Source organism: Onychomys torridus, chromosome 1 (assembly GCF_903995425.1).
Source record: "Onychomys torridus chromosome 1, mOncTor1.1, whole genome shotgun sequence".
Classification (NCBI taxonomy): domain Eukaryota; kingdom Metazoa; phylum Chordata; class Mammalia; order Rodentia; family Cricetidae; genus Onychomys; species Onychomys torridus.
This window is the reverse complement of record NC_050443.1, coordinates 92069355-92097080: the sequence shown is the minus strand read 5'-3', so window position 1 is coordinate 92097080 and position 27726 is coordinate 92069355. Positions and strand designations below refer to the sequence as shown.

General features: G+C 45.3%; 1 protein-coding gene across 1 annotated transcript in view; it reads right to left on the bottom strand.

The window, feature by feature from the left end:
• Spon1 (spondin 1) overlaps nt 1-27726 on the bottom strand; it is a 288479-nt gene that overhangs the window by 23866 nt on the left and 236887 nt on the right. The window contains exon 7 of the mRNA XM_036177304.1: nt 1652-1716. Coding sequence (XP_036033197.1) covers nt 1652-1716 — 65 coding nt within the window. The remainder of the gene's footprint in view (nt 1-1651; nt 1717-27726) is intronic.

Below are 27726 nucleotides of genomic sequence, written 5' to 3'. Positions count from 1 at the left end.
TTCACATATAGGTCACATTTGCTAAGTATCTTTCCCCCTGAACTGCAGGCTCCCAGGAAGAGTCCCTCCCCCGTCAGTGTCCTGACTCCCCCTCTGTGGAGCCTCTCTGTGGAGACCTTAGTGAGTATCTACTGAATCAATGAAGTATTCCGTTGTCATTGCTTGAAGGATTCGGGGTGAAGTGGAGGTCGGATTTTGTTTCCTGTCATTGTGAGACAAGAGCCAATTTATTACTGATATTCTGTTATTAATTTCAGGCTGATCAGAAGCTTGACTAGAAGAGAGAAATGTATTAAAAAGTGAGAAAACGAAGATGCCATTACTGAATCTGAGGATCTTGTTATAAATAGAGGAGGTGGGGTAGGGCCACATCTGGATATGGCTGACACTCCTTCCACCCTCAACAGAGGCAGAAGGTGATGCTGGGCCTGTCACAGAAGGGGTACACCTAAATTTTAACATCTGTAAAAGGGTTACCATTATGGTAGACTGAGGTAACAGGGCTTTTGGTGGGTGTGTCTAGGGAAAGGCACCCCCACTCCTGAACGCTCAGGGGTGTGTGAACAGAAAGATGCGAGAAGAGGGGGACACAGCAGGGTTGTGTTCCTAAAAAAAATCACTTGTGATGGTGCAGCTGATGAATTGGGTTCTGGGAAATTGTAAAATGTGCTGAAGCAGGTCAGAATGGGAGGTTGATGGAAGTCTGACTTGATGGTAGAAGACAGCCAGGTAAGGACGGGCTTGTGAGACAGTCAGGATTGAATAAATGAGGTTTTGTGAGCACTGCACTTTCAAAATCCCCACATGAGGAAGAGTGGGATTTGTTTATTTGTTTTTAAGATAGAGTCTCACTGTGTAACCCTTCCTAAATTAGAACTCACTCTGTAGACCAAGCTGGCTTCAAACTCACAGAGATCCATCTGCTTCTGCCTCCCACACCGGGCTGAGAAGAATAGGTTTGTGTGAAGGTGAAGAGTACCATTTGGACATGATGAGTTCAAGTTCAGTGTTGGCCATCTATGGAGATGGTATTTTCCAAACTGATCTATCTATCTGTCTGTCTGTCTGTCTGTCTGTCTGTCTGTCTATTTATCTATCTATCCATCCATTCATCTATCCATCCCATTCATCCATCCATTCATCATCTAGTATCTATCACTGGCCATCTACTCACCTATCTGGGATTGTGGTAATTTGAAACTGGCAGTATCCCCCCTGGGCCACCAAAGACCTCAGGGCAGATAAGTCTCCAAGGGACAGAGTTGACAGAGACAGGAGAGGGACTGAGAACTGGGACCAGTGCAGGTATGTTTCCCATGAATCAGGATTGCTTAGAGTGAGCACACCTGTGTTTCCAGGGCATAGAACATATGTGCATTTAGTCTGCTGGACTGAGGGGCCAGGGAATGGCCATAGTTAATCACATGTATGAGCTGGGTCCTCTGTGGTGGATGGAGGACCATTGGGGAAAACAGAGGCCAAACCTGTCTTCCCAATAAAACAAGACTTCCCACATGGGTAACACCTCCCTGGCTTGATTTTCTGAGAAGTATTACTAACTGTAATGGCATTACTTGCATTAAGTGACGAGCTAGGTGGCTTCTAGGGCAAGGTTAGGGTGGGATAGGAAGGACAAGTGTCTGATACTTACACATTGACAGGCTGCCAGGCTGGCCACTGGGCTTTGGCCTTGATGACAGTGAGGACCTCATCACTCTGCAAGAGAACCACACATGTTTAATGTAGAGATCTGGGCTTGTGGCAACAGGAGAATGTGGTGGGGTGAGCTCATCTATCCTTATTTTATTCCATCATGTGCTGTGGAGCCATTTCCCCCAGCAACACCAGGAGGTGGCACCGAGTGTCCAGTGTGTTGGTGTAATCTGGATGTGGATAATCCCACTCAGTTACACCTGGATTCTCCAGTCTAGCCCATCCCCCACTGGGTCCAGCTGTAACCCAGACTTCACCTCTGTTGGCTAGACTTCCCTGTTTGCTCAGCATGAAGGGGCTGAGTCATAAGCTCAGGGTCCAGACACTGAGAGGGGCCTGATTCAGGCCAACACTGGTTATCAAGCTCTGTAGGGCAGCCAACATTTCAGCCTGAGTACTGTCACCCTGAGGCACCCTCCTGCTGTGGAGACCCACTCCCACAGACAAGGACGCCAAAACAAAGCCTTCATACTCCTTCCCCATGTGGCATCACTCTATTTTGATTGGACAATATACAGAGCATCATTAAGTTATGGGGGACCTCAAATAACTTCTGAGAAAGAATTTGAGGATTAGTACTTTGAGGACAAATGTTATGTGATCATCACACAGCAACGGTCAGAATCTTGGGAGATTCTTGGACTTGACATTGAGATCGAGTCGGGTTTTTACTTTCAGTTACACACAGAGGAGAAGGATGTCATGAGCAGTTCTGCAGAGCTCAGATTCATCCTCCAGGTCCGTCTCAGATTGGACTCAGCTGGTCTCAGTTGCTGTCTTCCCCTAGTCTGGACCCAGCAGCTCAGACGCTATCAACCATAACACACAGGAAAATCCAGAATGGCACCAGCTGGGGCAGGGAGAGCTGTGCTGTGGAGACCTCTGAGTTCAGAGGCCTGTTTGCCTACCTGCCAGCTATCCCCCATCCTCAGAGGCATGCTTGGCAGGAGGTGTCCAGAACTTATTTGGGATGAACTGGTGAACTTCCCCCTGGAACTCCTAGAGCACTGAGAAAGCTGAAGTAAGGGACCAGAGAAGTACCCTAGCCAAATATTATAAAACCCTTCTCTGCTAGAGAGCCTTGACCACGATTAGGAAATGGATCTTGTGCAGGCCTCTGAGAGGAAGGGGGCTTATCCAGCCAGTTTGGTCTGGAGCTCTAGTGGCTTGGGTTGGATGAGGAGAAAGCAGGAGTTGGTACAATCTGACAGTTCACGGCCTCTTTCTGAGTGTTTTCTCCTTAGGCTGCTCACTGTGGCTGGAGGAAAGAGTCACGGTGTGTGCAGATAACCCCACACTCACAGGTTTGCAGGAAAAGCACACTCTGGCCTCCAGAGTGGTTCCATTTCTCCCAGAAGATTTCTATGTTTGTTTGCAATGTGTCCCTCTGATACATCCTTGGGGAGGGACTAATAGAAGCTGTCCATCGTGAAGTCATACACTGGACAGGACTTGTTTCTGTAATGCCAGCTCTGCATCTCCCACAACATCCATGTCCACATGGGGCCCTCCCTCTGCCTTCGGATCCACTCCTCCACTAGAGGCCCCTTCTATAACCAAGTCACATGCACCAGACACCTGATCTGATGAGGATCACCACCAGTTCCCTCCAGCTCCTGCCCCTCACCCCAGTCAGGATGTTCTGCACTCATATCCACAAATCTGGCCAAGCTATTCCTTATCTGAAGCCATCAATGGCTCCCTATGACTCCATGATGATGTCTTCTTCCCTGTATTTGGACTGTGTGGCCCTCATCATCTAGTGCTGGAACTGCTTTCCTCATTGCTTTTTCAATGTCAGAGTAATATGCACTTATTGTGGAAAATTTTTAGCATCACAGGAGCACGCGATGTAAATGTTGAGTAGATCCCACTTCAGTATCTACTCTCTCCTCTTCCTTCTCCAGAGTATTCCAGTTAGGTACAGATCCTTCCAGACCTCTTACTATGCATATGCAACTCTGTGTTTGTGTGTGGACTATATATACTTTCCCCACAAAATCCTCATTATACCGAGAGTCTTGCCTTGCGCCCTGACTTTTGTACTTTTCTGAGAAAATCTCTTTCAGAACACTCTATGGACCCCATAGACTATATACCAAATAGCGGAGTGCACAATTAAAAATCTCAAGTGGTGGAAATCTTCAAATCATGGCAAGCCAGTTCAGGACATCAAAATGAAGTCCAAGATACCAGATCTATATCCAAGGAATGAAATGCTGCCTACTAAGAAATACCTCACTAAAGAAATAAAATCAATGTGGGTGGAGTTGAGGCAGTCACAGAGCCAGCTGGCCCTACAGATGCACCTTGATTTACAATTAAATCATGGTTTTTGGGTCCTAGCTAATGACATATTGATTTTGCTTCTGCAGTATATTACCCACCAACAATAGTCCAGACCCTCCATTACTGTTTTATTTATCTGCTTTATTTTTGATGGAGGTACAGGTGTTCTAAGGATGTGTGGGCAGGGCAACTCCTTGCTGTTAAGTGGTTTCATCTAGTGCTTACACTGCAGGCCCCATCTATAGCTGACAGTTGATTCTTTTTTTGTGATAATTCATTTTATTTACTGAAATAAGAAAGAAGTATTCTGGGACATTCATTTTAAATGTGAAATATTTTTCTTGGGTATGAAAAAAAAATATACCTGAGAATACAATCCCAACCCTTAAGATCTTGAGTTAGAGGCCAGCCTGGGCTACATAGGGAGATTGTACTACTGTCTACCCACACACCCAGCTATCTACCCACCCACCCAACCAACACCCCTGCAAAACTAACAGACAAACCCCTACATGTTTTTGTTGGGTATCAATTTTTTTCCTGATATAAACTAAATCCTATAGCATGCAGACAGGCTGACTTACTCATGGCCATATCCATGGCACTCAGTAAAATGACACATTCCTTTGTTTCTTTTTCTTCTATTATTTATTTCTCCTTTCTTTCTTAAGATTTTTTAACTCAGAGTTCCTGAGTTTGATTCCCAGCATTCACAGGGTACCTCACAACTATCTCTAATGGAATCTTATGTCCTTTTCTGTCATGCCGGTGTTCATGCAAATAGAGCACTCATATACATAGAATACATAAACAAACATTTTTTAAAAATTAAAAAATGCTTCAAAGTAAATATCTGTCTATTTATATTATATCAAGGATGTTTTCCTTACCTTTTAATTTTGATTTTTATGAGTGTGTGTGCGTATGTGTGTGTGTGTGTGTGAATGTGAGTACAGGTGCCTTTGGAGGTTAGAAGAGTGCATCAGAGCCCCTGGAGCTGAAGATGCAGGCTGCATCTTGTTTGGGTGCTTGGAACTGAACTTGCTCCTTTGGAAGAGCAGCCAGTGCTCTTAACTGTGGAGTCATCTCTCCAGTACCCTCTCTCTTTAAGACAAAGTCTTGCTATGTACACTGAGCTGGCCTTAAACTTGTGACTCTCCTGTTTCAGACTCCTGAGGGTTAAGATGACAGGCATGTACTACCATGCTGAAATACATGCACATGTGTGTATTATATATATGTATGTATAAACCCATAACAGTCCATTTGTAGTGAGTATTTAATTGTTTCTGTAAGTGACAGAGTAATGTGAATTTGTGTGTCAATTTCACACACTCAAGTGTTCCTGTGTCATTGACTGATCCAAAGACAAAGACATTAAGACATTAAAAACTGTGGTTGGGCCTTCAAAAATGCCCAAATTAATGTATATTTCCTGAAAGAATGTATACATGCCCAGCTCCAGCTCCTCACAGCTTTGCACACCCCAGGAACTGCTATCTATCTATCTATCTATCTGTCTGTCTGTCTGTCTGTCTGTCTGTCTGTCTGTCTATCTATCTATCTACCTACCTACCTACCTACCTACCTACCTATCTACCTATCTACCTATCTACCTACCTACCTACCTATCTACCTATCTACCTATCTACCTATCTATCTATCTATCTATCTATCTATCTATCTATATTTTGCTATTTACCAGTCGAGCAGGCTAGAAAGTAGTGTGGTCGAGAGAGAAAATTTGGATTCAAATCCTGACTATGAGTGACTAATTCTGGGTCTTTTGGCAAGTCTCTGGACCCTGCTCAGTTTGCTCTTCTGTGAAATGGGACTGTTAAGGGAACTACATGACGCTGTTCATGGGACCTGTTTATACAGGAAGCCCTCCAGCTTCACTCTGTGGGAGCATTCACAGTGAGTGGGTTGGACTGGAGATGCTCTCAGTTCAGAGTGAGATCACAGTTGTACCTCGGGAGAGCTTCCTTGGGTACAGCCAAGCTCCAAGTCTCTGTGGCAGCTGAGGGGAGGTCTCTATAGCCAAGTGTGCATGGATGGGTTCCTTGGAGCTCTGGGCATTTCATACCCTGAAGAACAACAGGCTTAAATTCAGAGTAAGCAATCTATGCGTCAGACTTAAATGAAAAGCTTGTTTTAACAAGCCTCTGAGGTGCAGCCAGGATCTTTCAAGGATCCTTCGAGAGTCCCTTTACACCTCCCATAGGTCGCTTTTCAAATGAAGTACTTCAAGGCAGCCACAGGGTAGGCCTGGTTTGGATGCTGTTAACACTTTCCCAAAGACGTGCCAATTAAAATAAACTCCCCCACAGAAACTGCAGGTCACCTGTGTCTGTCTTACATTTTGCTCTTGGTAAACACATTGGAGGATGTGACAGCTGTACTCACACCAACAGCTACTAGTGCCATGTGGGAAAAGCACAGCCCTAAACAGGCTGTGGGGTCGGTCAGATTGGAGGGATGCGGGTTCATGCTGAATGAGGACAGGCAGAAACAGTGTGGGAGGTGGGAATCTGGGGGCAGGGCAGAACCTTCACCCAGTGCTGGTCATGCCCACAGCCAGAGACTGGCTGAGCCTGTCACCTCCTCCCTTCCTGGCTTCTAGTTTCCTCTTGGCATCTGTTTGACTCCTTACTTTTGACCTCACCTCCCAGTCAGACACCAAAGCTGTTTCCATTCTCTGAGGCTTCCTCTGCTCTTAGCAGCTCTGAGGGTGTCATCTCAACACCAGCTTGGGTACGATGTCTGAGGTACCAACGTGCTTTCTTTTCCCAGAAAGACAAGTGAGATGGAGCTGGTGATCATGGGGAGAAAGGAACTGGAACAAGCAACTGTGCCTTATGGTTTTGATATGTCAGGCTCTAGCTTTTAAAATTATGATGTCATGACCCATTGGGATCATGTGACTGAATGTGAAGGTTGTGTGATTTGGTGAAAGGCTTTAGAATGCACAATGACCAAATGAATGCACAAGGAATTAAAAAACAAAGGCCTAATAAATCCAAAGGATGCACTCACCTCCTTGTATCTAGTGACTTCACTGCAGCCTTGGTTCTGAACATAGAGTAGAATGTCACATCACACAAGGTCAGTGAATGCTTGGCTCAGATTCAAAACCATTGTGTTAGGAAATGCAGTGTTGTTATGTATAAAAATGCTCTTGTAAAGTCACACTGGTTTAATTATGGAAAACAAAGATAATATATTTCTATTCTCATCCCTCAGCCTATAAGCATCAAATTGATATATTTTTCATTGTATTGTATCACAGTATCTGATTTTTATAGTTGCTATTTGAGTTGCTGACTTGATTTTCATAAAAAATTATTAAACTAATTTTGGTTTTGGATAAGAACAGAATTTCTAGCAATTTTTTGAAATGTCTATAACTATACTTTGGCTATTTGCAGTGTATATTTATGTGAAGCGGTCTTCTCAGCACTGATGATTAAAATATCAAAATCTCAGCCAGCTCTGGAAAACACTGAAGATGCTCTACATCCCTCATAAGCAAATATCCAGCAAAAGTTTAATTCTTTATGGTAAAAACAAACAAGCAGAGGCACTTTGTCAGTGTGAGATTGGTAAGATTATATGTGCTCAACAAATTGTTTTGAAATGAGACCTGTTATGGGTTATTGTCAGAAAATGGGTTGTATACTTATCTTAGTTGCCTACACACCCAGAGTTGTATAAAAATTTCTCCTGGGGGGGTTGTGAGTAGAAAAGTTTAGAAAACTGTGTATCAGGCAGCTTGCCAATTACTTGTACACAGTATCCCATTTAATCCACTTTCTACAGTAGCAAGGCAGGTGCGTATTTTTTTAAAATCCCCTGAAACAGTTTTATTTGGCCAAAGTTGTTTTCCAGTTAGGCATGGCTGACTCCAGATATCCCAGGTGCACAGGAGCTAGGGGTAGGGGTGGCCTGAGAGCGCAGGCCTCATCTCCTCATGCTGTCCCTTAGGCATGTGCTAGAGGTTCTGAGTTCTGATCAGCAAGCTCCAACAGGCTTCGCGGACAGTGTTCACAACAACCTCCAAGGTAACGCTGTCTGGAGTACCAGTTTTGATGGGAACAGTGCTTGGTAGTGGTCTGTATGAGGGGGGATGAGGGCGGGACAGGCTCCCTGAGATGGAGAAAAGCTTCTACTAAAAAGAGGAAACCCCTAAAATACCAAGTGTACCTGTAGTGACTCTGCCCCCACCTCACATCAGTGTGTGTCCATTAGTCAAGTGACTTCTTTACCTCCCCCCAGGAACACGGGCCCCAGCACAGGATGCCTGACCCCACGACTCATGTCTTTCTACCTGCCTGACACACTTTCTTCTCTCCTTGACACACTTTACTTTGCCCATTTTAGCCGGCGCTCCTCTGGTCCCAGTTTTCTCAAGGAGCCCCTTCCACGAGACACAGGCCACTGGTTCTCTCTGAGGAACAACCTAGAACCCTGGGTGGAAACCCCTTGAATGCTGTTTGCCTCCATTATCTGCTTCTGCCCTTCCTCAGAATTCCCATGGACTCTCATCAACTTCTCATGGCTTCTAGCTATGCACATAACTTTGCATCTCTTGGTGGCATCCAGTGATGAACAGCTGGAAATGATCCATTTTATGAGGTGATAACAGGACTGTCATATCTTTAAATCAATTATGTCCAGCGGTAGACTCCTATCATTTTGGCAAGCTTTGGGTTTATTGGGTTATAAATAAGTATGGTAATTTTCTGGTGGCACTCTATAGTTTGTCTAGGATCTCCTGGGTTCTTCTCTGTGGCTCTTGAGGCAGGCAGCTATATGATCTGCAGATCTCAGATGAGGTACCTAGGACTCATTTCTTCCCTGAAACTGGTCTTGTGGAGGTCATCAATGACCTCTGCAGGCCAAAGGCAAAGCCTGCACCAGGAGTCCTCAACAGTGCCTGGCACACGCTCCCGAGGCTGTCTCTTCATATCCTCGCCATTCTGTGTCTTCTCTGGGGACCCCTGTCACTAGCCTGTAAACACAGAGGTACCCAACCTTGGCTCCCCTTTCTTCACGTTCTGTCCTCTCTTCCTTGGTAATTTCACCTAGTCCAAGCCTTACACACTCAACTATTCACGAGGACGTTTTATCTAAGATTCAGTTTTTATATGTGTGTATCTGTGTGTGGCATGAATGCAGTGCTCATGGTAACCAGAAGAGGGTCCCAGATCTCCCAAGCTACCTGACAGGGATGCTGGGAACTGAACCCCATCTTCAAGATCAGTACTCACTCACAACTGCCCATCCCTCTCCCCTGTACATGAGTTTCAATAATGTATGCCAACCTTGCCTCTGAGCTCTAGATTTGTTTAGCAGCTGGGCAGCATGTCACCTGGAACCAAACCCTATCTTCTCTCCCCATTCCACATCCTTCCTGAGCCATTTTGTGGTAATGCCAAGATTCCAAGTGGTCACGCATGAGGTTTCACACATCCCTCGTCCGGCCCATTAGCACATGCTGTCAGATTCACTTATAAAATGTCCTCACTATCTCGGCCACTCTCCTGGCTGCCCTGGCCTATGCCACCATCATTGTTTCAGATGACTTCTAGCAGGTCTCTTTTGCTGTGCTTTGCACATAACCTGAGTGTCCCCTGAAGGCCCATGAGTTGGAGGCTTTCTCCTCAGGGTGGCAGGGTTGCGAGATGGTGTGGACCTCTGGGAGGTGAGGTCCAATGGGAGGAGTGTGTTTGTTAGATCCTGGCTCTAGTTCTCAAGGGGAGATGCTCATGAGGTGTGGCAGGGCTTCTTAGTCTTTCTCTGGAGAGTGATTCCTTTCTCTTGTGCCGGTTCCTCACATCACCTCCTTCCGTGATGGGACTTTCACAGGGAGGTTCTCATCAGAGCCAAGTTGTTTCGGGCACCTCTATGAATGTGGTAAAAACAAACCCAGACCCTTTCTACAAGCCTTTTCCTGTGTGGCAGCCATATCACGCTCTGAAATCCTCTGACCTTGAAGCTCTCAGTGGTTGGGGAACTTGCCAGGCTCCTGTGATCCGCTCTCTCTTCCCCTTACCTCTCTGACTGCATCTATTACTCTTCTCTTCCTTCTAACCCAGCATCACAGACCCCTTGCTGTTCTTCCGACATGCCAAGTGCACTTTGAACTTGCTGTCCCCTGTCCCCTCAATGCCAGGTGCACTTTGAACTTGCTGTCCCCTGTCCCCTCAATGCCAGGTGTACTTTGAATTTGCTGTCCCCTGTACCCTCACTGCTGTCCTCCCAGATCCCAGAATGCCTATTCCTTCTCCTCCTCCAACTCTTCACTTAAAGTCTCCTTCTCAATGAAACGTCTGATGACCACAGGAGATCCCTACCTCTCCTGCATCCAACACTGCCACTCTTTTATCTGAATAGATTTTCTCTGTAACATTTGCCATGGGGCAGCTTCCTGGGTATCTGCTTATTTATGTTTCATCCCCTCCTGGACAGGCAGGGGGAGGGCAAGGGCTTTTGTTTTGCTTACTGCTGTACTGTCCCAGCACAAGCTCTGTCAGTGTTGAATGAGTGAGAGGCTGGGATGGACAAGAGGCTGGGGTCCTTTGCATCCCCAATTCACTTGCACTGCACTGGCCTATGTTGGGGTCCCAGGCCGTGACACCACAATAGCCAAGCTGGAATCAGTGGGAGCAATTGTGAGCAGCAGCGGCAGAATGGCATGAGAGCTGCCAGGCTGTTGGAGGAGGGGGAAGGGCACACATAGAGGCTGGTTGATAACCCAGGTGTGATAGTTCATGTTGCTTGTCAACTTGAGAGGATCTAGAATCCCCTAGGAGACAAGCCTCCAGCATGCTGCTGAGAGATTTTCTAGATTGGGCTGATTGAAGTGGGATGATTCACCCCAGATGTGGACAGTGCTGTTCCAGAGCTGGACTGAATACAAGAAACTGAGCAGAGTGCACCAGCATTTGTCTCTGCTTTCTGGCTATGGATGCCCTGTGACCAGCTGCATCAAGATCCTGCCATCATGCATTCCCAGTCATGGTGGACTGTACCCTCCCAGTGTGAGCCAAAATAAGCCACCTTCCCTAAGTTACATTTGTTGGAGATTTTGTCATTTCAATAAGAAGTAACAAACGTCTGTGGTTGGGCTCACAGGTTCCCAGTCATCTCTGGAGCATCCCGGTGACCTGGATGGCCACATACAAGTGCTCACTCGCTGCCTTGTCCCCTCGGGAAGCAGCTGCCATCCCAACCTGCCATCTGATCAGCTATTTCAGAGCTAGAGAAAGTATCTGAAGCCCATTCTCAGATCTGTGCAGAAGCACTTCACATTCAATTTCTCTTTATTTCCTTTTCAAACACAGCCTGTAATTCCAATGGGAAGATTGCATAATGCTTGCAGATAACAATTTTCCTGAGATGTTTTTGAGGAAGTGGCTTGGCAATCATGGAGCAGGAGAGGACAGGTCCTTCCAGCAGCCCTGGCCCAGCTCACTGATCCCTATGCCCCAGTCAGGGCTATCTGTGCTGGGCTGGCAGCTCTGAGGTCCTGCACCACACCAAGCCCTCCCATCACCTGTGCTGGTCATAGGCATTCCCTCAGCTTGCCCTCTGATTGGGTCTAACTTCATTTTCTGGGTTTTTATCATGCCCTTATTGTGTTCATGATAGTCCACTTGTCCTCTGAGTCTGAAGAGAAGGGTGGGGGGGGGCATGAGCCTCACTCTGGTGTTGCCAGGCCCTTGTTATTTGCTCTTCTGAAGCTCTACCTCTCTCACCATCCTCCCATCTCCAGTGAAGAGGGAAACCTTTGTGCCAGTGCCACAGCTGAGAGGTAGCAGAGGGCCAGGACAGCTGACACTAATTTCTTGGGGCTGACAGAAAATTCATGTGGGACAGAATGTACAAAGCAGGGACGTTCTGTTTTCAAAGAGGAGCAGCTATAGGAAAGCCAGGGCAGGCTCAGAGAGGGCAAGCCACACCTCACACCCATGCTGGCAGAAGACACGTCCATCCGGAAGGGCAGCCCCTCTTGTGCTGCATGGATGCACCCGTGTGATCTCAATGGTACAGCTCTTGACATTGCTGTCCTGTTTCCCAGCCCCACCTTGCATCCCAAGGGACAGGTCCATCTCTGAAGCCTGTGAGCTGCTTAACCTGTAACTTCAGCACCACTCTGTACACACAGAAGGCATGCAGGGAATATTTAAGGGATGAATATGAATTAGTTAATTAAATCATTAATGACAAGCTAGAGAGAGTCTTGGCCTTTGCTGCCCTTGCGGGGAAGGGTTGCTTAAAGGGTCTTGTTCCAAGGGAGGAATTTGTGAATAAAAAGAAGCTGTAATCAGATGAGTATTATTAGAGAGGTCCACTGGCAGCTGTGGGAAATAAAATGGAAGGGGATGGTGTGGTGTGACACTGGTCAGGAGGCCATTGTAGTGTTAGCTGGCTGACAGGGAAGAGAATTGGACGGGCAAAGTGGGAGATGTAGCAAATATACACCCAAGGTAGATTCAACAAGAGCTGATGGCCATGGCCATGAACCCGGGAGGGTCACAGGACCTCCAATCAGGGGCAACCAGACCTATGAGGCTGGGGTTTAAGAAGAGGCCAGGAAGGAGGTATGTATCATGCCATAAGCATGTGAGTGGTCGAAACACAGGACACTGGGAGTGAGAGAAGGCAGACAGGAGCCTTCAGAAAAATGCTCAAAGAGAGGAGGACTCATCTGATGCCCCATGTTGTCTCGCTGCTTATTGCTATCCTTCTGCCTGCTCACCATGGCTACCACTGCCCATTCCTCATTTGCCACTGCCAGACATGCCCCTGAGGCAGGTTCAGGAAAGAAAAAGAGGGGAAGCTGTGCAGTCAATAAACCCAAGCACCTGCCTTTGTAGGGCTCCCTGGGAAAGGGACCAAGAAAGTGGTGGTCACTGGAGGATGTAGGGTTACTTTCCAGGACAGGAATGAAAGGTATCTGGACAATTCTGTAGTCAAAGTGTAATCTAATGCAGAAGGGGAACTGAGGCCGCAGGACAGACAGGCTAGGCTTGTGGGGTTATGGATTCTGATCCAAGGAGGGAAGGTAGGAGCTAGACTGTCTTGTGTGGGGAAGAAGATGTCTTCCAGTCTTGCATGTTTAGGAAGGTTGTGGTGGAGTGTGGCAGCTGTAGGTGCCATGGTTCTGGCCATTGCTTGGGGCTGATGGCAAAGACCCTTTAAGTCAGAAGTTGTTGACTAAGTACTTAATCTATGGCAGGCTCAGCAGCTGCTGAAGACACAGCCCTGAAAGCAGACCCTTGTCCTCACAGAGCTTTCCGAGTCTGGTGGGGGAAGGGAGAAACAAATGAGCAGGGACTTTGTAGCTTTCTGTCACTGACAAAATACCTGAGGTAAATAATGTATAAGTAGGAAAGGTTTATATTGGCTCATGTTACAGAGGTTTCTGCCCATAATTGGTAGGCCCTGTTGCCTTGGGCCTGTGGTAGGTAGCACTGGTGCCCTCTGGTAGGAGTAAGTGGTAGAGAAAGCCTGTTTACTTTATTGTGGCCAAGATCAAAAGAGAAATGGGAAAGGGCCAATGTCCTAATATCTCCTTCACAGGCACACACTGCCCATGACTGAACTTCCTTCTATTAAGTCCCACCTCCTAAGGGTCCTACCACTTCTGATGGCCCCCTAGGCTAATCCTCACAATGGTCTCTGGGGGCACATTCCAGGTCCAACTAAAGCACATAGTATGCAATATAGCTTGCTTCTCTTAGGGGCATAAATCAAAGAATGATGACAAGAGGGTCACAGCTGGGGAGAAAGCAGGAGGTTCCAGCCTTTAGTATGTAGGGGAAGCCTTAATTGATTTATAAGGGATTGGTGGTTGAAGATATGGATGCTAACATATATACTAAAGGTCAGGCAGGCATTGTACCCAATCACAAATATATCTTATGTACCAAAACATGGTCTTCAGAACTGCAGAATTTAAAAAAGATAACAGAACCATTGATAGAGTTATCTGAGAAGAGGAACCATAATTGAGGAAATGCATCAGTAAGACTAGGTTGTAGGCAACTGTGTGGGGCATTTTCTTAATTAGTGATTAATGTAGGGAGGGTCCAGCCCACTGTGGCTGGTGCCACTCCTGGGCAGGTGGCCTTGGGGTATAAAAGAAAGCAGGCTGAGCAAGCCATGGGAGCAAGCCAGTGAGCAGCACTTCTCCATGCCCTCTGCTTTAGTTCTTGCCTCCAGGTCCCTGCTCTGAATTCCCACTCTGACTTCCCCAGTGATGAACTGTGATGTGGAAATGCAAGCTGAAATAAACCTTTTCCTCCCCAAGTTGCATTTGGTCATGGTGTTCCATCACAGCAACAGAAACTCTAAGACAAGCATATCTGAAGAATGAGAAAGAGAAGGCTAGGAAAAAGCAAAAATAATTACCTGGAATCCTATCATCCTTACTCAGCAGCTGTCACTAATTTCACATAGTCACTTACATATCTTCAGCACTGAGTTGGTGGCTGTGTGTGTGTGTGTGTGTGTGTGTGTGTGTGTGTGTGTGTGTGTGTGTATGAGTGTGGGTACACCTATACTAGAGTGTACATGTGAAGAACAGAGGACAGATAACCCTGGGTTTTGGTCTCACCTTCTACCTTATTTGAGACAGGCTCTCTCTTTTATTGTTTATAGACCAGGCTAGCTGGCCTATGAGATTCCATGGCTTCTCCTATCCCTGCTTTCACCAAACTTTACAGTTCTGGGGATTTGAACACCAGACCTTGTGTTTTGCACAGCATGCGTTTTACCCAAACAAGCCATCTCCTAGCCCTTACCCATGTCTTTTCTCAGCTGGGACAGTAATGATGACTTTTGAAAGTGGCATTGTGCGAGAGACTGCTGCAGTGAGCTTTGCTGATCTCGTAGCAGTAGCAGCTGCTCCACACAGCAGCAGCCAGGAAGGTGGGCAGACAGACGGACAGGAGAGCCAGTGAGGGGTAGAAATCCTAAGGTGGCACTGATAGATTCTTTTCTTGATCATTTCAAAGCCTGCTAGTCTTTATTAGGAAAAGAATGTCTTTCAAATAAAAGCAGCTGCAAAAGCCCGTGAGAAGTCACCATCTGAACATCAACAGCTTGCCTTCCCCAGCAAGAGCTTCTGACTCAGGCATGGTCGTCTTGGCAGCATGTTTTGCTGGGTTCTTAAATATAATAACATTTCGCTTCATCATATCCTTTTATCCATTGATTTCCATAAAAAGCTTTCAAATTATTAAGTAATGAAGCTGCAAATGACCTGGACGGGAAGTAAGGAAACCTTCAGGTGCTCAGCACATTAGCCCACAAATCAGATTCCTGGGAATGTTGCTTTCTCAATGGGGCTATTTAAATGCAAAACAACAGCTCTGCTAAGTGGTAGAACCTTAACCCTTTCCATTCCTGAGACCCTCTCACAGCTGGGGTTTGAGATGATTTGGGAGAGGATGGGAGAAACTTTGGGTGGTTGGCTGGCCCCAAGTGCAGGTTCCCACCATGAAGTCTGGATGCTCACACGTATATGGGGCATCTCTCTTCCAGTCTATCTGCAATTATGCAGGTCCCATGAGAGAGAATTCCTCTCTTTTATTTATTATCATAACACCACAGAGCAGAAGTTAAGAAGTGTGGTGGAACAGGGCAAATGAGGTCCCATCTTTAGTGCTGTGCTTCTTTAAGGAAATGGCTATCCCCTCTGAGTTTGGTTCTTTGTCTGGAAAACACATTTACTTGAGAAGAGCTTCCTGGGTGAGCTGGGCTGGGGGTGGGGCAGGGCAGTAGATACCATCCCCAGACTTGTGGAACCTGGCATCTAGTGGATCAATAGCCTGCATCAGGATTAAGTAAGATAACAGGTGAGAAGGCCACACTGGTGCACAGGAGAAAGATGTGCAGACTCCTCCCCATCGTCCCAAGAGCAATTCTCTCCATTGCACTGCCTTCCAGGATGCTACCTGGTGTCTGTCATGCCCAGCTGTCTCCAGGCTAGTGGTTTGTTCAGGATGCTTTTGCAATTATCCCTTGTACCCTCAGCAACAGTCCTTTTGAAAACCCTTTCAGATGCCCTCAATTCCCAAGCCATCTTCTTCCAGGCCTTTGGTCACAATTCATTCCTTGTTTACTCACACATCTTTACACTCAATGTCTAGCAAAGCACCCATCTCCTAGAATGTGCTTGTTTGAGCATACTGAGTAGAGTTCAATAAAGGAAATCTTTTATTCCCAAAGCTTCATGGACATCTTGAGAGGATCTGGACAGTGTGACTGTGACCCGAAGAAAGAGTGTCACACTACTGGATTTCACAGTGGAGGCAACAGGATCAGAGGCCTCACTATGTTTCACTGTCTCCCAGGATCTGGGAGATGCTGGAGGTCTGTGACCCCTGTGAACATCTTTGTAGCTCTCTATGGGACTGTATGCTTATGATAGATCCTCTCAAAGTGTTCTAACAGAATATCATCAGGTGACTTCAGACACCAGGGCATATCTATTCACGGTCTCCAGGCCCGTCTACAATGCTGCTGTGGGCTGGTGACAGGAACAATGCTAAAATGGGGCTCTTGGTTATTGGGTGTTTGTTGGCTGGATAAAGTGTCTTAGAGTGAGGTCACATCCTCACTCATTCTAGAGGCAGTCTCCACTAGTGAGTACCCAGGGGAACCATGGTCATCCCTAAGCAAGGGGATGTTCTCAGCAGAGGTCTTCCTAGGAACTACCACCCAGCTCACTGTCTCCCTATGCCCCTTCTTGCTCCTTCCATCTGCCCCACAGCTGTGGTTCCCAAGGACATGCCCTTGTAACTTGGTAGGAATTGGACTCCCAGCACCCATGGGAGTAGTTGGAGGACAAGAAGAGACATAGCCAATCAATCAATGACTTGGTTCCCAGGGCAAGCTCAAAGAAGCCATGTAGCAGCATGTGAATGTGTCAGTGGTGGGAGAATAGTGGAGAAATGAGTCTGTCCAAAGGACCCTGGTGTCTGGGTGCTGAACTGAAAGGTCTGGGTCAGGGTGATGAGCTTTGCATATAGACTGCAAGCAGCCATTGAATTCTCACAGAATAGCATTGTCCTTCATATTAGAGCCGTGGTCCGAATTAGCATTTTAAGAGGGCTTGGAGTTTATCTGTGTGATTATTGCCATCATTATTTTGCTTTTATAGTCTTCCAAGAGCTATAAGCCAAAGGAATTAATATCTACTTACTTTTACACATATTTAAATAATAATACTATGATGAAAGCAATTACAAGTTAAACTTGGGTACTTGGGAAGCCAAGGTTTGCCCTGTAAAATAAGTCTAACATCATTCAAGCTTAGGTATTACCCATTTTTGTGAGAGCATGGCATTGGAGCTTGGGTTTTGAGGCTCTGTGGTTTCAATGCGTAACCTTGGGCATGCTCCTGGACTCTTTGAGCCTTGAGCTTGCTAGCTATAAATGATAATGACCTCTACCTCACAGGCTCACTACAGGACAGAACCGAGCTCACACAGTTCTAACACGCTCAATAAACAGCAGCAGACCAAGGGGCTCAGCAACAGACAGTGTTTCCCCCTGCAAACTCAGTCTGATCCAGGCCTGGAGACTCCAGGTGTCTGCGTCCATCCCTATGAAGGGCAGAAGAACAGGGTTACAGGTAAGTTACTTCCAATAAAGAGCCAGGTAATTTGCTTAAAAGCAAGCAAGCTAAACCCAAGCCCCAAGGCACACAGAAGGAAAGGTTAAAAGTGGAAAACTACAAGAAGTTGAGACCAAAATTTACCCTAAGGAATTTTACGTTTAGATGTACTCAACAATGAAATAAATATTCCTGTGGTAGGCTAATCAATGCCCCTCAAAGATAGCTACATCCTAAGCCCTGGATGCTGAGGGTTCTGTTTTATATGCCCCAAAGGTAGGGTTGAATTCATGCTCATGAGTTGGGAAGATGCCCTAGATTATCAGGGGGCCCCAAATGTAAGTGCATCAGTTACTTTCACATGATTGTGAACAAATCACTGAGAAGCAGTCAGTTAAGGGAGGAAGGTTGTTTTGTCTCACAGTTTGAGGCAATACAGTCCATCATGAATGGGAAGGCATGGAGGCAGGAATGTGCAGCTGAGGTGGGTGGATCCTCACCTCACATCTTAGTGGAAGAGGAAGTACTCTATAAGATCTCAAGGTCCACTTCCTCCAGCAAGGGTCTTCCTCCTAAAGGTCCAGAAACTTTCAAAACACTGCCTAAAGGTCTTTAAAGTTTTCAAAACAATGCTACCAAGGGCTGAGAACCAAGCAGTCAAACTTAGACAAGTCTTTCACATTTAAGTCATGACAGTGTCATTAAAAGAGGGAGATACAGGGAACGCTGCCTGAAAAAGAGAAGACAATGCGTTTGTGGAAGCCTGCTGGAGTGACTGACCACAAGCCAAGGAATTAGACACAGCAGCCAGGAGCCAGAAGCTGCAGGAGGCTCCTGGCTCTGCTCACATCTTTTCACTTTGGACTTTTGACACCAGAACTATAAGAGAACAAGAACACATTGGCTTATGCCAAATTTGGAGTAATGTGTGATGCCAGCAACAGAAACTAACAGGAGATCTGTGAGCCTCACTTGTGCTTTGAGTAAGGAGTGTAGTCCATTGAAGGGAGAGGCTGAGGGATTATGGCCATTCAAAGCTGAGGAGCTGGCTTGAGTCCTGTGCCCCTCCACTGCCCAGCTCTGCTTATCTAAGTCCCATGCTCTTATCTCAACATGGAACTCAAGTTAACCTAAACATTTTAAAGATGTGAGATTAAATGTTAGAACACTTTATAGACTATAAAGCTATGCAAACTATTGTCATTATTTTCTTAATATTTTTAACTCTAAGATTTCATACAACATATCTTGATCAAATTTATCCCCAGTTCTTCCCCCTAATTCTTCCCAGACTCATCTGTTTTCTTCACCTCCCTCCAACTTTTTTGTTTGTTTTGAGGCAGAGTCTCTCTACATGGCCTTGGCTGGCCTCAAACTCCTAGAGATCCACCTGCCTCTGCTTCCTGAGTGCTGAGGTTAAAGGCGTGCATCGCCATGACTGGTTGGTGTTTTTTTTTTTCTTTTTTTAGAAGAGACATCTCATGACAGATGTTCTGGTCCTCTGGCTCTTACAACCCTTCTGTCCCTCTTCTGCTCTATTATCTGAGTCTTAAGTGTAGGGGTTGTGTTGTAAATGTATACATTTGGGGCAAGCACCCTACAGCCTGTTGATCTCTGCATTTTGACCTCTGTGGTTTTCTGTAATGAGCTCCATCTGCTATAAGCAGAAGACTGTAATCAAGATACCTTCTCTTAAGGAAACAGCCAAGGGACTGGAGAGAGAGGTGGCTCAGTGGTTAGGAGCACTGGCTGCTCTTATAGAGGACCAAGGTTTGGTTCCTAGCACCTACATGGCAGCTCCTACCAGCTACAACTATAGTTCCAGGTGTTCTAATGCCTTCTTCTAGTCTCTGCAAGTACTGCACACGTGTGTGTGTGTGTGTGTGTGTGTGTGTGTGTGTGTGTGTGTGTGTGTGTATGGCAAAACTCATATACATTAAAAAAGGATAGCTAAATGTTGTGTAAAAATTGTCATTACATCCTCATCTGAAGTTCTTTTAAAACTTCACACATTTCAACTAGAACCCACCTTCAACTGCTTTCTCTTTCTTTCTTTCTTTCATTCATTCATTCATTCATTCATTCATTCATTCATTCACCCTTACATTTGTGTTTTGATTGCTCTCCCACAGCCCAGGCTGCATATGATGATATTTTTATCAACTAGACATCTCTCTGATACAATGTTTTCTTTTCTTTGAAAAGAAGATATTGATAATTCCATCATCTCTAACTATTGGACAATTTTCCTGTACTTAAAGTTTCCTGAAATATAAATCATGGAAATAATCCATGCTCCAAGCTATGACAATAAAAGTAACTCTTCAAGATTGTTCACACATCTCTGTCTTCCTTGGTACTCCATAAAGCAAAGGGGACAAAAGAAATGGCTTAGAGGTTTAAAGTTAGATCCTATCAATAATTTTCCCCATTTGTAATTCAGCTGACTGTTTCTTAGGCAGTCAGTCAAAGATTGCTGTTTCAATGGAAACTGTATGACCAATTTGTAATAGATTTTTTACCCTTATTGTAAAGTGTGCTCATTGTAGAATATTCAGGAAACAGAACTAGGCAAAATAAGTACTATCAAAACAATTTATAACCCCACCATTACAGATAGCCACAGTTGGGTTTTATATTTTAAGCCAAAAGAAAAAAGAAAAAGAAAAAGAAAAAGAATAAAAGAAGGCACACTGTTATCTGAGTAAGACATTTACAACCATCCAGGCACTCAGTTCTGACTTCCATCTTGCGCTTGGGTCCTGCTGATAGTGAGTGAAGCTGTCACATCCCAGAGTCAGAGAGATCACGGGGATGGCCTCCACAGACACTCGAGAGGGGTCCTGACACTCCATGGCTACCATGGGCCTTCATTCTGTCTTCGAGCTGTGCAAAGGCCACCCACCTCAGTTTGTCCTTCCTCACTCCCCGTGCCAGCCCATCAGAGCATGCTTTAACAGTGTGCATTTGATCAGGTCACCCCACCTCTGGAGCTGCCCGTTATGCTTTGCCTCCACATTCATACCCTCTCTTTATTCAGGATCCTACCCTCTTCATCCTCATAACTAGACCAGCTACTGTGGCCCATGTGCTAGTTATGAGTGTGCCAACATGTAATCTACATGTCTCGGGTCCTCTGAGGTGGTTTTAATGGTTGGCCTGAGTGGTGGGATCTGTCTCACTAAAGTGTGGTCTCCTCCTGTCACTCTTCACCATGAGTGGTTCCAGGAGAGGAGCAGGTGTGAATCCACACAGCTCCATTTCTCTTCCCCATGGCTCAGCACAGGACTGGGTACAGAGGACAGAGTGGGCACACATTTAACAGGTGCGCAAATCGGCAGTGGCTCACCGCAACTTCAAACAGAATTCATCTTGATTTGCTTATGATGCTCTTTCCAGAAGTGGCTTAGAGAAATAAGGGAAATAGAGCTCAGAGAGAATACTTCTCCAGGGCTTTTGCCAGGTTGGAGCCAGATGACAGAGTCAGCCATTTGTAAAGGACTTCTGGTTCTCAGTGATGCAGAAGGGAGCTGGACTCCCCAGCATTCCTATTGTTGTCGCTATATTTAATTTTGTGAACTTAGTCCCTTTGTCACATAGATTAGAGCCAGAGGCATGGACCCTTTTTAAAAAAGAAATTGATTGATTGATTGATTGTATATGTATCAGGGATGTTATTGGTGCACATATTCCTGTGTGTGTATTGGTCAAAGGAAAACATTTGGTGCTGTCCTCTATCATTTTCCACCTCTACATTATTTTTTTGAGATAGCTTCTCTTATTGAACTCAAAGTGTGGGGATTTGAACACAGGTCCCCACTTTCATTGCTAGTGGTTTTATCCACTTTTTTTTTTTAAATCATGCTTGAAAATTATGGGGAATAGTAAAGTTTCATTGCATTGAATTTTTGTATTAAAGTGCTGCCAACTTTGTCTACCCTTATTGCAGAGGTCCCTGTTTTCTGATGTGCAAGAGCTTTTAAGAAAACCAGAGGCAACCCTAATAGCCTCTGGCTATGCTGCAGAGTTTAAATGACACTTTTGCTTCTGGGACGGGAATCTGCTAGATATTAGGGATCAGGAAAAGTGGGTGGGGCTGCATAATAGTGGGAGAGCCATCCTAGACCACTACCAGCTGCAACACTCGGGAGAGCAGGCCCTGCACCTCTCCAGAGCAACACAATAGAGCCAACAATCTTAGCACAGGTGTAGGTGAGCCAGCCACAAAATTTTGACCATAGGAGAGCTGTCCCCATTTACCTTCTGGAAGACTAACCCGCACAGGCCCAGACCTAGGGTTATGACATGGCCTGCCTCAACATCCACCCCATGTGAAGGGACCTGACTGGTAGACCCAAAGCTGCAGGATCTCCACAACACAGAGCACCAGTGGGATGTCCAGGAAGAGTCCTGGTGGGGGCCCAGCATCGAATGGGTAGTGGAGGCTAAGGGCCTTGAACCAGACCAATGGCTCATTGCAATGAACACTTGCAAGTAGAGATGTCTGGACAAGGTGCTACATGGTGTGATTTGTTGAGTTGCACTGCAGTTCCCACGACGAGATGTTTAATTCCTTCCCTTTTAAAAATGTTTCTCATTTTATTTTCTTTATTGTTTTCTCTTGAATTTTGCTTTATTCTGAGTAGGGATGCAGGGGCAGAGGGCAGATGTGAAGGGGATGGGGAATAAATGGAATCAAGATACTTGATGTGAAAAACACATAGAATAAATAAATTTTATTAAAAAATAAAAATTAAAGAAAAGTGGGTGGGGCTGAAATGGGCTGAGATTGACTTCTGTGGCTCATGACAGGTACCTTTCCCCAACTCTGTCTTCAGTGACATCATAATGGGGTATGTATATCATAGAAATGGAAACATAGTACGAATTTAATTCTTCACCCCTAAACTTCAAAGTCTACTTGTGTTCAGGTTCAGTGATGGCTAGTATTGATCATCACTTTGACAGGAGCTAGACTCTCCCAGGAGGTGACTCTCTGAGCACATGTGAGAGGGAGTTTCTATATTCGGTTTATTTAGGTGGGAAGATTCACACTAAATGAGGGTGGTACCATTCCATAGACTGGGATTCTGGGTGAATAAACTAGAGAAAATGAGCTGAGAACTCGTTTTCCCATCTCTCTTTGCTTCTTAATGCCAAAGGCTGGGGAGATGGTTTAGTAGGCAAGAGTGTTAACCATGAAGACAAGAGGACCTGAGCTCAAAATCTGGTGCTTACGTCCTGTCAGAGACTCTGCCCAAAAAGTAAAGTGCAGAAGACAGAGGCAGATACCACACCGACTGTGAGCAGCCCTCTCCTGTTCTGTAACCATGCCTCCCCGCCACTATGGCCTGTGCTATGAGCCACAGTGAACCTCTCCTCCTTCCAGTTGCTTCTGTCAATCATTTTGTTCCAGTCACACATAAAACAATAATGAAAGTCCTCCCTCAGAAAGACTGCATTGACATTTCTAGGTGCAGAAATCTACAGTTTAAAATAATGTCCTCAAAGCGATTCTGCTCGATGGGATGGCAGACAGAAAGCTTTGGGTGTGTCTCAAGGTGTCGAGATGCTTTAGGAAGAAGACATTAAGGTGTGAACTAGGAGGATGTTGATTTTCTAAACAGGTCTCCTGCCATGTCATGCCTCTCATCACTTGTCACAGCCTGATAAGACCTGGCTTGTGACTGTGACAGAGGATGTATAGCAGGACAAAACAATAAAGATGACAGAGAAATATTATATGAGAACAGGCAGACTTTGAACCTGTTCTCTGCACTCAAAGCTTGTTCAGGTTCTCTCTCTGAGAAGGGCTTTGGCCACTGGGCCATCATCAATGGGCTCCCGACTGGTTTTGTGGGACAAAACCTCTTACGACGAGAACACAGCTGCAGGAACCATAGTATTTTCATTCACAGTATCAGGCAAGTTCATGGAGTGTGCTGACTGACTGACTGGGCAGCTAATTAAATAAATGGAACAAATGAATTAATGAATTAATTTTCAGAACAACACATTGTTGAGATAACCCAATGTGTCCTGCCACAGATGAAAGGCTTTTTCTTAGACTTCTTTTAATTTAGTAGTTAGTCTGGGCCAGGTCTTCTGTCCCATTTCAAGGTCAAGACCATTTTTTTGTCCTGACCTTGGCATAATGAGCCTTGAAAGGCTCAAAGCTTTTTTTTACTGCTTTAATCCTGTGTCCATTTAATGAGCTATACTTCCCCTAGAAACAGTGGGGTGAAAATCACCAAGGTGGGTAATAATGCTAACCTCACCACATGAGAGCCAGATATTATTCAATTAAAGTAATAACTCTTAATGCAGGAGAAATTGTTTTCTCCTTAAGAATCCAATTTGGCCATCAGCTCACCAGAATATTTAAATGACAGAAATTACCTGTAAGTCATAGATCTGTAATGCAGTACTGAAACAGATCTCTAGTTGTAGTTTGTGGTATCATATTGTGGATGTTATTAAGGTCAGAGTTTATACCTTGTCGTGTTTGCATTTTCTAGCATCAGTCAATGTGAACACCTATTCAAGTACATAATGTCCAAAAATGAGAAATCTGAGGAAGAAAACCACTTCAAAGCATTACTTAAAACAGCTCAACAGAGTACTATGATTGTTATTTACCTTTGACACTGGCCCCATGAAGATGGGAAGAAAAATCCGTTTTGCAAAGTTCAATTCGAGAGCTTTTCACCAAAGGTGTTTGCTAGTCCAGGCTTAGATGTAACAAGTCTTTCTCTGTTCACCAGTCAGCTTCCAGATAATGACACAGAGACTTCTTATTAATTATGAAACCATGGCCTATAGCTTAGGCTTGTTGTTAACTAGCCCTTATAACTTAAATTAACCCATTTTCTATTAGTCTACATTCTATCACATGGCATTATGTCTCTTCCATCTTGCACTTCCTGTTTCCTTCCTGTGTCTTCTGGCTTCTGCATACCTAGATTCCTTCTCCTCTTCCTTTCTCTCCCTAGAAATCCTGCTTGTACCTCCTGCCTAGCTATTGGCTATTCAGCTTTTTATTACATCAGTCACAACAACACATCTTCACACCGTGTACAAATATCCCATAACACTTAGAGTGTGGCCCCTCCCTTCCTGGGAGCATGTATATTTTGAGGTCTGAGGGTATTTACCAGAGGAAGTGGCTCAGAGTTCCCAAACATTCTGATGTAGAAAACATGCCTGACAATGAGGAACAGGAAAGTTACATGGCCCAGGCTGTCCTTGAACTCACAATGTAGCTCAGACATGATCCTGCCTCGGGCTCCTAAGTGCTAGGATTATAGTCATGACCACACCTGCCCAGAAGCTTCAATATAAACAGTGTATTTCCCAGCAAGTGTACAGAAGAAGAAAAAGGGTTTAACTAGATGGTCGTAATAGCTACTACTTGGAGCTAAGTCAGATGTTTTTTCCTTCATGACGGGGCTAGCCTTGCCTTGCAGATCAAAGCCTCATGTCATGTCTTGCTCTCTCCTCTCTGGGATGGCATAGGAGATGTTTTCTCTGGCTATTCCTAGAGGTCATGACACCCACTTGTTTCTGTCTATACTTTCCTTCAGCCAAGCTATAAAAGGACACACATTATGTTACATGACTTAAAAGGACACATCCTAGTTATGGTGATTAAAGTCTGGCCATCACCCATTCAAAGGTCAGATCCCAGATCACATGGTTTAACCCACACCTTCTGCACTGGTCCCCACTTCCATTCTCAGAGATTACCTGCTGTCCTCCTCATTACAGGGGCTTCCCCTCTGAATCTAACCCCTACTGTGCACTTTGATTTCGAGAAAAATTGTAACCAGGACAACTTTTCCCCAATAGTCTGATTTTAACTTAAAGTTTTCTCATGAAGGATGAATTTCCTGCTGCTTTTCAATAAAGCAGAATGTGACTGTGGCAGGCGGGGATACTGCCATGAGAATAGATAGGTTCCATAAATTAACGTGTGGAAGAGGAAGTCGGGATTCATCCTGGCTCATCTAAGTGGGTTAGATGAATGGATCCAACATAGGTGGCCCTGGGTGCCGGGGAAAGGGTGGAGCAGGATAACTGTTACTTAGCCAGCAGAGAAAGACCCGGAAGGCAGGAATAACTTCAGAGAGAGCCTTTGAGCAGGACCAAATTCATCCTCAGCTGAGACTGTGCTCCATCTCCACCCATCCCCCCAAGTGTTCTGTTCATTTTCCACAAACCAGAGAGGAGTTTGGTTCTCAGCTGTTCAGAATTCATGAGACGGAGAAGTTATTCTATCCAAATTGTCAACCGGCAGAGCTCATTTCAACCTCTCTGGCAACTGGGAAAACAAATTATGACAGAGAAAAGAAATGGACCCTTGCAGCTTGCTTTCCTAGGCGGCTTCTAAAGGGGCTCTGATCTATTGAGAGTCTGTCCCACAGCCTTCCCTGTGGCACTGAACGGAGCTGATGGGGGGAGGGGCTCAAGTAACATTTCAACGGTCTCAAGGCACTCCTGCTACCTACTTGTCATCAGGATCAGAAACATATTGGGTACTAGAGCATGCCTAATATCGGACTGCTTCAGGAACAATTGCCCCTCTGATTTGGGGCTGACACTTCATTCATTTGCCAACCTCTATTAGGCATCTACTATATGTCCCAGGTGCTGGGGACACAGAGATGATGAAGACACAGCTCCTACCCTCAAGGAACTGTATTTTATCAGTGCGACAGATGGGGATACATAGTGACAAATGAGAGAGATGCTGGTCTGAGGGTGATGGGCTGAGTTCTCACCTGTTATTTCCTGAACTCGCTGACACAGGCGAGATGCAGACCCCCTGGAGAATAAGAACATACCCAGGAAGGGAAGCAGAGAAGATATTTGGCTTTCCTGAGTAAGGGATGGCCAAGAGCCACTGATATCATTGTCAGTGGAAACCCTAGGGCCGTCATTAAAGGAGATGAAAGAGGGTGTATCTACACCCACTTCAGCATACATTATCAGCTGGAATGCCATGTAGGTGGGTAACCACCTTCCCCATTTCTGAGCTTAAAGTACATAGAATCTCCAGGAGGCCTTGTTAAAGCAGATTGCTGGGCCCAAGACTGGAGAGGCTGTTGCCAGTGATGCTGGTGGAGGATTTGCATCCAGGCCTGAAGGGATTTCCAAGTAGTAATCTGTAACAAATAGTCCTTACTAGCATTAGGCCCCATGTTTAGTGCTTTACATAATTCTCACAGTAGTACTAGATTGCAGGGATTATTATCTTTATTTTATTTTTAAAAGATTTATTTATTGTTATCCTTTGCGTTTATGTGGTACGTGCACATGTGCACATGCACTATGAGCATGCAGGAATGCATGGAAGCAGAAAGAGGATTGGGTTGGGAACCCTATCTTGGTCCCCTGAACTGCTGAGCCATCTCTCCATCCACCTCATTATCTTTATTTTATGTTCTAGAAAAAGGAGACCACAGGTGACAATGTGCTTCCCAAAATCACAGAACTGTAAGTGGCAGAGATGATATTTAAACCCAAGTCTGTTTGCATGGAAAAATCCATGTGTTTTCTGCCCCTCTATCCCATCTGCCCAGTAAAAGACAAGTGTTTCTTTTTTCTTTTAATACAGAAGCTGAAGAGATTCAACAATAAATAAGTGAAGCCCACAGACATAGTGCTCTTATTCCATTTCAAATATTCTACCAAATATATTATTAAAATTATCCCCCAGGAACCAGTGGAGACTATTTATTTCTTGGAAATAGTTGCAAAAATATATGAGAGAGCAAAAGCTGCCTGTGTGCTGAGCCCAAGGAGCCTCCTAAACCATTAGCTATCAATTCTCTTTTAAAGCAATGAAACACATTTAGTTAAATAAAAGTTTGCGCAGAACTGTCCTACAGAAGCAGGCAGGATTGGGGCCGTTTTCAGATCTGTGGGAGCACAAGCTGGTGCCTTGGGGGGCAGACACCCAGGGTGTTCCCTAATGAAGCATTAGCACTGACAGACACAAGACAACCATCTGGCCTGCTGTGTGCAGGCTGCAAATGGGCTTCTCAGAACCAGAAAGAATTCTGCCAAACACCCGTGACCCATGCCAGCTTCTC